The sequence below is a fragment of the Dipodomys ordii genome, unplaced genomic scaffold, assembly GCF_000151885.1.
Source record: "Dipodomys ordii isolate 6190 unplaced genomic scaffold, Dord_2.0 Scaffold79, whole genome shotgun sequence".
Lineage (NCBI taxonomy): Eukaryota > Metazoa > Chordata > Mammalia > Rodentia > Heteromyidae > Dipodomys > Dipodomys ordii.
The window spans coordinates 3,075,039-3,086,186 of NW_012267295.1; the positions used below are offsets into that span (position 1 = coordinate 3,075,039).

General features: G+C 57.4%; 1 protein-coding gene across 1 annotated transcript; it reads left to right on the plus strand.

Moving 5' to 3' along the window:
• The first annotated feature begins 1,786 nt into the window (after positions 1-1,786).
• Positions 1,787-4,909, plus strand: Dnal4 (dynein, axonemal, light chain 4). Its single transcript, XM_013024829.1, has 3 exons — positions 1,787-1,988; positions 3,568-3,651; positions 4,559-4,909. The coding sequence occupies exons 1-3, from the start codon at positions 1,920-1,922 to the stop codon at positions 4,721-4,723; spliced, it is 318 nt and encodes a 105-aa protein (XP_012880283.1). The 5' UTR covers positions 1,787-1,919; the 3' UTR covers positions 4,724-4,909.
• The last annotated feature ends 6,239 nt before the right edge of the window (positions 4,910-11,148 follow it).

Here is an 11,148-nt window from a genome sequence, read left to right on the forward strand (position 1 = left end):
GTGGAGGGGGAGGCAGTAGAGTGACCATCACTAAAACTAGAAGCACAGTATGGAGTGGAGATGGGCCTTAACATCGATGAACAGAGACAAATTCTCACCAGATTTGGTGAAATGAGAAACCTGGCCAGAAAGTACAATGCAATTGTGCTCGGAAAGCTGCCAGCTCGTATAAGCAGAGACAAAACTGCTAATGATCAGAGGAGTATTAGGAGATAAGAGGAGCCATCTGTCCCCTGGGAAATCAGAACATGCCAGTGTCGTGGAGCAGTGGAGTCTGTGCCAGGCCTTGCTTAAGGAAGCTGGCCAGGTGGGTGGCATTGAGGGCTTCAAAAGCATCAGAGAGGGGATGAAATCAAGAGTGCAGCACAGCCCCAACAGAGATGGCCTGCCAAGCACAGAAAGCTTGGGTCCTGGGTCACATCTGAGCAGCAGATGCTGGAAGGGAGAGGAGAGGTTCCCATCCTCACAGACTAACCCAGCTGCCCTAGTGGTCAGCTCTGCGGCCATGAACTGAGGAGACACCAAGGGCAGGGCTTAGGTGTGTCCACAACTGGCCAGGGCTCAGATCCAAGCCTCGGCCACACCCAAGATGAGTGACCTCAGGCCAGTGATCTTGGCCCTCCTGCCTCCATTCATACTGGCGATTTCCAGAGTCGGTGCAATAACGCGTTGTGAACAAGCATATATATACCCCCTACCCGTCACTGTCTACCTGTTAGCCCAGTACAGTAGACTGAACGTATAGTCCCAGCTTCTCAGGGAGTCCTTGAACCCAGGAGTTCAAGGCCAGCCTGGGCAACCTTAACAAGACCCTGTTTCAAAGAATGTGTGTGTGTGTGTGTGTGTGTGTGTGTCCCTTATTACACACACACACATATCCGTACATACATGCTAGGAATCTTGGAGTTCCATGGCTGTGTATGGCATTGCTTATTTGGGGGTGACGTAAATGGTGACATAACATTTTGTGCTTGTCAAGTGTAGATTGTTTAAAAGGGTCATCAAGACCATGATTTGCATTCCTCCTTGTCATGCTTCTGAGATAAAAAGCCCTTGGAACTATGGGCCCCATTGCATTGTGGAGTAAAGCATAAACATGTAGGATCCAGGCCCATCTTTCAGGGGAACATCCATTACAGATAACTAGATACCTTGCGGGGGGCACTTGTATGTGTCTTAAGTTGCTGTAATTTCCTGTCATACCTGTGTGTGGTCTCTATTGGTTCTCCCAAGAACTGCTGAGATGTGACCCTGTCCTGTGTACATCATGTCACTAAGTTCTCAGTGAGGAATGCGAGTGGCCCATTACTAACAATGAATGACTCAGGGACCCGCAGGCGCATAGCTGGTCACTCCCCTCCCTTCCCCGCCAGCACCTGTGCCCAGGCTGCCTGGACGCCTGTGCCAGAAGCCAGGATCCGGTGGCCTGACAGAGAAGGTGCCAAGTGCCATTCCCAGTCCTCTAGAGGGGACCCGAGTGTCCGTGGTCTCCTGCACGTCTAGCTTGGAGCCCGTGTCACTGGCAAGTGAGGCTGGTGTGCGCACCGCCGGCTCCAGCTCCACCCTGGGCCTGGCCCACAGTCAGCATCCGCCTTGACAATGACAGTGTGTTCTCACAGCCTCTCTCGTTGACTCACCCTCCGTCTGCAGACTTGCTGGCCATTTGGAAAGGATGCGGAGGAGTTAAGATGGGGAGGTGTCAACTTGTTACTGAGACATTTCTAATTTGTGATGTGTGGTTTTAAAGCCAGCTCTTCTCTCCTGGTTTTCCTGTTTTCTCCAGCACCCACTGGGGAAAGGCATCTCTGCTCCCACCAAGTTGGCAGGGCTGCTTCCTGAGACTTCAGGGCGCCCAAACCACCAGTGCCAGCATCTCCTGAAGGCCCACTCCCTCCTGCAAAGGCCACAGTGGAAGGAACATGGGAGAGACCGAGGGAAAGAAAGATGAGGCTGATTACAAGCGCCTGCAGACCTTCCCTCTGGTCAGGGTAAGCCAAGGGAGGGAGACAGGTGGCCCCCAGGGCCCACACAGCCGGCAGGCTGGCAGCGGGAAGAAGAGAAGGCCTCTGCTGGCTCAGATGTCACACCCGGAAGTCAGTAGTGATTCATTCATTCATTCATTCATTCACCAAGTATATATTTAGGCCACCTGCTCTGTGCCAGGCACAGTTCTGGCACTGTGGGGGTGGCGACATGAGACAGATAGCAGCCTGACCCATGTGAGGGGAATGCCCAAGGGTTACAACTGCAGGAGCAAGCGCTCTGAGCAGGTACGAGAGGCAGGGGAGCAGGGGCCGGCCCCGGACGAGATCAGACCCAGGTCCAGATCGGCAGCAGGCCTTGTGACAAGCCAGGGAAGGAGACTCCCAGCAGGGCTGTGGGGTGCTGGGCAGGGTGATCTCAGCATTTTAGAGGAGCAGAGTGAAGGCAATGCGGCTGGTGTGGGCTGCCAAGAGGGGTGGCGGGGTCTGAGGTCAGAATGATGTCCAACCCGCGCAGAGCTGGCCAGAGGTCACATGGAATGAGGCTGGAGAAGTGACCGGTCTGCCCTGGGTTTTTAGAGATGAGGAGGCTGAGATCTGAGGATCGTGGCTCAAAGCCAACCCAGGCAGGAAAGCCCATGAGACTCTTATCTCCAATGAACTTCCAAAAAGTTGGAAATGGAGCTGTTTGTGGTAGAGCACTAGCCTTGAGCAAAATGCTCAGGGACAGTGCCTAGGCCCTGAGTTCAAGCCCCAGGACTGGCACACACACACACACACAGAAAAAAATGACCCTAGCTGTTGTGAGAACAGACTGGGCAGGACAGTAGCAGTGAGGACGCTCAGGCCAGGGGGTGGGGCCGCTTAGGGTCTGAAGCGCAGTTGTGAGTCAGCAGAGGCAGGACGCTGCCTGAAGGCAAGGCTGCAGGTCCCTCTTCCAGGGCAGAGTCTAAAGGGAAGAGGGTCAAAGGTGGTCCCCAGGGTGTGTCTCTCCTGAGTAACGGGAAGAAAAGAATGTATTAATTACCAAGAAGGGAAGGTGTCGATAGACCAAAATTGGGGGGAAATGTTTTAGACACCTGAGTAAGATCATTTTTTTATACCTTCAAGTAATATATACATTTTTTTTAGCCATCTAAGGTTTTCAGGCAGGCATGGGAGCAGGAGAGTCTGGAGTCTTGGGAAGAAGGTGGAGCTGGGGGTGATGATGTAGGAAGTGTAGCCTGTGGATGATACAGCTCTGGGGACACAGTGGCAGAAGGAGACAGTGGAGCCAGGGGACCTGCACACTGACGGGGTGAGGGCCGGGAGGGAGCCAGGGCTGCGGGGGGAGGCCCGGCCAGGCAAGCCGCGCAGCGCCTCTGGGTCTCGGCTGCTCCTGCTGTAAACCGGGCATTCTTCCATTCCACCCTGTCCCTGGCTTGCTGAGGGGTTCAGCTCCACTCCACACCCCCTTTTCCCAACCCTCAGCCCTGCCCAGGGCTGCGCCAGGGAAGGCACCTGGTGCCCATGCTTTAAGCGGCTGGCCAGGAAGGCCAGTCGTGGGCTAAGCCTGTCTCTGTTTGTCACTCTGCCCTGTCTCTAGCACTCGGACATGCCAGAGGAGATGCGAGTGGAAACCATGGAGCTATGTGTCACAGCCTGTGAAAAATTCTCCAACAACAACGAGGTATTGCCATCAGCACGGGCGGGCCTCGTGCCCTTGCTGGCCCTGCGTGTGACAGCATGGCCTCGGAGCCAGTGAGGGAAGAGGCCGGTGCCGATCCGGGCACCGCGGGCCACACTCAGTCCTGGAGGGAGGGGAGGCGAAGGGGCTCCGTGCTGCCCTGCCCCGGTCCTGTCAGGTGGACTGCTCACAAGGGTCTCTCCCCCCCCCCCAGCCTCCCTTTCCCCCCTCCCCCTTCTTCCCTCCCCCCATCCCAAGGCTGCCAGGCATTCATCCATCCATCCCCAAGTGGAAAGCCTGTCTCCAGCCTGGGCACCCTAGGTGCTGGGGATGTGCTGTGTGTGCCCCTCATCAGGCGGGTATAGAGCCCCAGCTCTGGGTCTCCCAGGCTCACGTTCAGACACAGGCTCCAGCCCTTGCTGACTCTGGGTTCACAAGGTCCATTCTCAGCTCAGAGCCAGAGGCCCAGCGTTTATTTGCAGAAATGATGAGGACACAGCTTTCATGGGGCACCGGCAGGGTGGCAGGCGCACCGGGTGCTGGGTGGGCCACCTCGCTGCTCAGCTTCGTGCCTCGCTCCTCCCTACATCTCCTCCTCACCCCGGGAAGGCTCCTGGACCCTTGGGCCTTTGTGCCTTTCCCAGGCGCCCTCGCAGGCGCCCGCCCCCGGCCGGTGCGCACACCTGTTGTCTCCTTTGGTCCTTGGCCTCCGGTTCACAGTGGAGCGATGGTGGTGGCCAGCCAGCGCTGTGGCTCGCTTTCTCTCTTTGACTGATGAGGTGGTGTCAGTTCCTGTCCCTGCGTGCTAGCCCTGGCCAGTGCCTGCCTGGAACCCCACTCAGAAGCGTCCGCGAGCAGGACAGCAGGCCATTTCCAGGCCACGCCTGACCCTGCACCCTCTCCCTTCCAGAGTGCTGCCAAGATGATCAAAGAGACCATGGACAAGAAGTTTGGCTCCTCCTGGCATGTGGTGATCGGCGAAGGTTTCGGGTTCGAGATCACCCATGAGGTGAAGAACCTCCTCTACCTGTACTTTGGGGGCACTCTGGCCGTGTGTGTGTGGAAGTGTTCCTGACACCGTCCCCCACAGGGCCTTCGCCTGCCTCTCTTCTGAGATGGAGCACAGCCCCAGCAAGTCTTGGCTCTTTCCAGGAGCGCATGGGCTCTTTTCTTTTGTCCTGTGTAGTACCAGTTTCCTGAGCCACGCCGTGTGTGTGTTTGTCCACATCTCTCCTCCTCAGCCCAGTCGGGCTGTGGACAGGCCAAGCAGTCGGGCTGTGGACAGGCCGAGGCATGCGTCTCTCTGTCGGGGCGGGGTGGGGAGATAGGTCAGGGTGAAGGATTTCTCTCACTAGGACATGGTGGTCCCACCTTTCTCTGGGCCGGGAGCTCCCTGCCCTTCAGTCCCCAGCCCTGCTGGGAAGTGTCCACTGTCCTTGTCTTTAGTGGCCACATGGAAGTGGCCCCCTGAAGGAGTCTCTCCTTCCAAGAAACTCGCAGCTTCTCTCCTTGTCCCCTGGGGAAGTGGCACCCCCCCAGGCCTGCCCCCAGTGTGACCCCAGGCTGAACAACCATGGCTTCTCATCAAACCACTGGCTCGCCAGCCCTGGCTTGGGCATGAGGACCAGGCAGCCTTCCTGTCCTCCCCGCCCAGCCCAGCCGTGCCATGAGAGCCGAGCTGGGGTGCCAGGCTGGGGTGCCAACCTCTCTGCCCTCCAGGAGAGGGCCCTGAGGCGTCACTGAGCCCCGGTGAGACGCAGCCCCTTCAGCAGGAGCCGGGCCTGCAGGGGCCTATCAGGGACCGCATGCTGATTTGTACTTCTATCTCTGCTGGCTTTTCTATATTCTTTTTGAGTATAGGGAGAAGGGTTTTAGTAGAAGGGTGAATCCTATTTTACACAGTGGTCTTATTTATATACATGTCTTGGTTTTTACAATTAAAATAACCAAACTGACCTTGGTCTTCGGCCTCTTCACTTTTAGGGGAGGAAAGGCAAAAGGATATCTTCGGGCTTGGGCTGGTCCTGGGAGCTCTGCACCCACATCCCCACCTTCCCCCCCTCGCCCCCCCCCTCGTCCCTCACAGCCAGGGCCGGGCCTGACTGCGCTCCTGCGGTTCCCGCATGGTGTGGTTTGGTGGAGGCCAGGCCCCAGGAGCTGGAGGCAGAACAGGAGAAACGCTGCAGATGTCCAGATGTGAAAAGTGGATGTTCTAGGAGGAGAGAGGAGTGGCCGGCGGGGGGAGGGGGGGCAGGCGGCGGACGCCTGCACAAGAAGGGAGAAGGGAGAGTGGGTCTTGTCAGGTGTGAGGCTGCTACCAGCCCCTGAACAGTAGGAATGAATGGACGTGGCACAGTCAGGGACATGAAGCTCCTGCAGCTCAGGACCTGGTGCTGGAGTGCAGGACTCAGGCCAGGGAACACTGGCCATGCGCCGTGCTGGCAGGCTGCTGTCCCCTTGCCCACTGAGCTAGGGCAAGGCAGGCCAAGGCTCGATTGCCCACAAGTCCTGGGAGGCTGTCTCCATGCTAGATCGGTCAGCAGCCATGCTGGACGGGAGTGTGTGCTCACGTGTGTGCACATATATGTGCGCATGGAGGCTTGCTGCCCTGTGCTGGCCAGAAGCAGACGCATTGTCACTGTGACCACCCCAGGCCAGCCATCTGAGCAGGGGGCTTGACAATCTAGCCTCAGTGGGGGTCCCAGTCTGCCGGACTTGGGAGACAACTCCTTACCGAAACCTTGTGCCACGTTGGCTGCTGCCAGGGAGACGGGAGTCGTGCAGATGGGACGGGAAGGGGTGGGGCAGGGGCAGGTGGGAGGTGACAAGGGGGTGCCGTAGTCTGGAATAGCCGCGAGGATTAGCCGCCTGCCTGGCATCTGTTCCTCCTCTACTCCACCGCCTGTGGGTGCCCGCGAGTGCAGCCCGCTCCGCCCGCAGCAGGGACAGTGGAGTGGGGGCTCCCCCCGGATGCCTGCCTCTCGGGTTGCTGCAGTCTTTGCTTGCCCTGTGTGGGCTGTGCCATTCCTGTGTCCCTTGCACTGTCCCTGGGGATAGGGTGCCAGCGGCCAGCTTCCCAGGATTAGAGAGAGGTGCTCAGTCACCTCTGTCACTTCTGCTCCCAGGTGGGGTGGCCATTGGGGTGGAGCAGGTGTGTTTCCCAGGGGAGCTTTTTCCTGGCCCCAGCGGCTCTGTCTCCCTCAGCCTATGCCTCTGGGCCAACCCCAGGGCTGCTGCTGCACCAACGAGAAGGAGGGATGATGGCTCAGGAGAGAGAAGGTGGGCCCAGGGGACCTGGGGTCCCGGGGACTGGGGAAGTCACATGGGGAGGTGGCATGGAGCCAGGTCTTGGCGTTTTCCTGGGGGAGGGAGGAGCAGGGGTGGGGTAACGGCTGTGTAAAGGGGTTCCCACCTTCCCCTCCCCACTTGGTGGGGTGATGGAATTAAGAACGTGCCCTCTAGGAAGCCACGGTGTGGCTGACGCCGGGTCTTCTCCGTGATCACCACGACATAGGAGTGTTAGGCCCAAGACGCAGATTCTAGTGTGTCAAAGAGACCCCCTAATGGCGAAGGTCAGAGAAAGGAAGAGGAGAGATGGCCTTTCGATCCAATTTCTCAGACACACATTTGCTTTAGCTTTACATAGTGGCCTTGGGGAGGGGGGACAGGTGCGCATAATTATTAACCAGCCCTGGAAATGGGTGTGCATGCTCTGCAGAGGTCTGCGGAGGTGGCTAGCGGGGAGAGGGAAAGGAAGGGGCTGGCAGGGAGTGTGTCCCCTGAGGAGGGGTGGTGGTAGATGTCTGTCCTTCTGGGGGCTCGGCTGCTCCTTCCTGGAGAGCCTTCCTGTACTGTCCTTCCTGGAACCCAAGGTGATTCACAGGAGGGAGTTTCAGAGTGGAGGCAGGTATGAAATGGAGGCACGGATACCAAGCTTGTCTCCTGCTTGTAGTTCATTCATGGCTCAAATAAGGACTCAGGGGCTTTTCAGTAAAAGCAGCTTTTCCTGCTGCAACATCCAAAGGCGGCCCTGTCCCCAGGCACGTGGAGATTGCAGCTTGGGGGACAGAGCCCAAGGTCCAGCCAGGACGTGAACCTTAGTCTGCTGGCCTCCTCGTCCCTCCTGTGGGCCAGCTCCCCGACTGCCTCCTGTGTGTGAGGAACTTGGCTGGCCCGGGACAAGATCTGGGATTACACACAGCTGGAGGCGGGGTCCCTGCCCCCACCCTCGGCTGTGTCTGGAGGGAGTGACACCCAGTTCAGAGAATAAAACCCGGGACCCCCTACACACTGGGGCCACAGAGCCACAAGCTCCACCCACCTGAGGGGGGGGGAAGCTTCTAGAAGGCAGTGGTTTGAGTTGAAGGTGAATGGCCAGGATTGGGGACCAGGATCTGTGCCAAGCAAGGAGGGGGGGGCAGCTTGGGGGGGAGAGGAGCAGCCTTTGAAGCTCTCTGTGGGGCCTGTGGAGAACCTTCTGGTGAATATTTAATGTGGCCTTGGAAGGCACGGAGAAACTCCAGGATCTGCTTAACCTACTTCCTTTTTCTCTGAGGACTAAGCACGTAGGTGGCGGGGAGGGGGGCGGTTGCCTTGGGTGAGGGGGCCCTAGCCCAAACCAGTGTCCCCACCCCAGCAGGGGGTCTGAGCTGCTTCAGAAGAGGCTCAGCAGTCCCTCAAAAGCAGGAAGCAGCAGGGCTTGGGTCCCCTAGACCCTCCCCCGGCTTGGGGGGGGAGGGGGTTCGCCAGCAGCAGCCCCACTCCGTTCTATTTCCCTTTTGTTCTCCTCTCATCTTGTATTTAAAGCAACCACCTCCCACCGCCAGCTGCCCGCTTCAATCCTTAGAAAGGCCGTGGGGCGGGGACACAGTGGGTCCAGGAGGCAGAAGATTGGAATTATTATTAATATTCCCAGACTCTTCGGTGCCCTACATGTGCCAAGTGCAGCACGGAGTGTCCTGCGCCTGATCTGGCTTTGTTCTACTGTCCCTTCCGCCAGGCGACAGGATTCCCAAAGGCCTATGACCCCAGAGGCTGAGCAGGAACCCTGCCCTGTGGTGTGGATCAGCTGTGGCCAGCCATGAGGCTGTTCAGATTCACAGCCAATGAAGTCGCTGGGGCCTAGGGAGGGGCTTTAGCCATGCCAAGGCCATTGGGGGAATTGGGTCAGGGGCAGCATGGGAGCCAATGCCACTTTGGGCTCCACTCCTGGTGAGTGGTGTGGCAATCTGGAAGCTAGGGTGAATGGAGCAGAGGATCATTGTCTCTAGACCCCTGTAGATACCTGGGTCCCACAAAGCCAAAGCGCCAAAGCAGGAGAGAGGCAGGGTGACCACACACACACACACACACCAGTGGACAAGACCCCACACAGCTGAGATCAGACTCTATCCTTTCAATCCTGAGCCAAGAAAGACCATCCGGACAGAAAGTGCACGTGGGGATTTTCCTGTGCTCTTCCAGCCTGGAAACGGCCCCGTGAAGTGGGCCAGGGAAGTCTCCTGAGGCCCTCTATCCCCTCCATAAGGAGATGGCTTCATAGAAGTCTTTGGGGCAGCCCAGTGGAGAGAGCCCAGACCCAGGTGCCCCACTGCACACCCAGCACCTCCACACACCTTCCCCTCTGCACCCCTGGACACCCATGGACAGCCACTGAGTGCCCCAGTGGGCTTTGTGTCACCTTATCTGTAAAGGCTGCACTTTAACTTAATCAGTGGCTGGGACTATGTGATTCGGTGTAGTGAGTGAAATGATGGGTAGAGGAAGACTTGATGGATGGAGGGAGGGAGGAAGGGGAGGGGTGAGTGAAGACAGAAGAGGCATTTCTTTTTTCTTTTTTTCTTTTTGCCGGTCATGGGCCCTGAACTCTAGGCCTAGGCACTGTCTCTCAGCTCTTCAGCTCAAGGCTAGTGTTCTACCACTTCAGTCACAGCGCCACTTCTGGCCTTTTCTGTTTGTGTGGTGCTGAGGAATCGAACTCAGGGCCTCATGCATATGCAAGGCAAGCACTCTACCACTGAGCCACCTTCCCAGCCCCATTTCTATGAGGCTCAGAGCAGCAGGACACACGAGGTCAGAGACACAAGGTCAGAAACTGGGTCAGGGCCTGAACTTTGTCCTGTGATTTCTGATGCCTTCTGCATCAGAAGTTTCTAGGCCTATGGCAAAAGGTTGCAGGCTTGTTTGGGATGCACAAAGTCACTCCCCTTTGACCTGGTCCCTGAGGAAGGTGGAGAAAAGGAGAACCTTGCTAACTGGTCCGGCAGCAGAAGAGGGGCCACATGAGTCTTAAAGTTAGAGCTGCATTCTTTCAAGGGTCCTACCTCTTGCCAGCCATGTGGCCTTGACCAAGACTGTGTCTCCTGTGTTCTAATTTAAGATTAATTTTTGGTCAGTTGTGGGGCGTGAATTCAGGGTGCTGTCACTGAGCTCTTTTGCTCAAGGCTAGTGCTCTACCACTTTGAGCCATGGCGCCACTTCCAGTTTTCTGGTGGTTAGTTGGAGCTAAGAGGCTCACAGACTTTCCTGCCTGAGCAGGCTTTGACCCACGATCCTCAGATCTCAGCCTCCTGAATAGCTAGGATCACAGTTGTGAGCCACCAGTGCCCAGCTTGTGCGTTGACTCATCAGGGACACAGAGAGAGTTCTGCAAGAAAGGAGCACAGCCCCAGGGGCTGATGGGAAACGGCCACCTGCTCTGCCAGCCAAGGATGGAGCTGGGTCACAAGCTGCACTGAGGGCACAAGAAGGCCCAGCTCCCCAGTCTCACCTGATCCAGCACTAGTCAGAGCTAGACTTAGTTTCCAGCCTCCAAAGCACCCCCACTGCCCTGGCTAACACCCAGAAGGTGAGGATCTGGAGGGACCCTCTCAGCCCTGCATGGTACCTAGCTCTGTGTGCTGGGGACCAGATACACACTCTCTGAGTCCACTTCTCCTCTGCACTGCAAAGCCCCTTTGTAGTGTGCTGGGCAGCCAATTTCCCAGGCTCCCTGCTGCCCTGACCTCTGGATGGTAAAATGTCCAGTCTGGCCCAGGTTCAGCCTCTTCCTCAAGGGGAACTACTGCCCAAAGCCCACTGGGAGGCTCGCCTTGCTGCTGGCGGTGTGGGGCGACCTCTTGTGGCCACACATGGGCATAACATGGCTGGCGGGGGCCTTCCTGGGAGGCCTGTTCAGGGAAGTTGATTTCCTACAACCAGATAAACCTGGTGGCAGAATCCCTGTTTTTTTTTTTTTTAATAGATTTATCCAGGCAAGGCCAGCGTGTCCAACAACAGAGCAGAGCAGATCCAGTGGAAGTGGGGAAGTTCACAGGGCCCCTCCTCGGATCTTAGGGAACATCCTGGCAAAGTGGTGTCTGGGCATCTCCTCATTCTGTGCATGGACCAGGTGGGCTCCCAGAGCTGCCTGAACATCTAGGTGGCTAGCTGACTCACACTCAGGCCTGCCTGCCTGCAGCCTTCCCTGCCCACTGCATGACACTGGATCCTGGCTCCTAG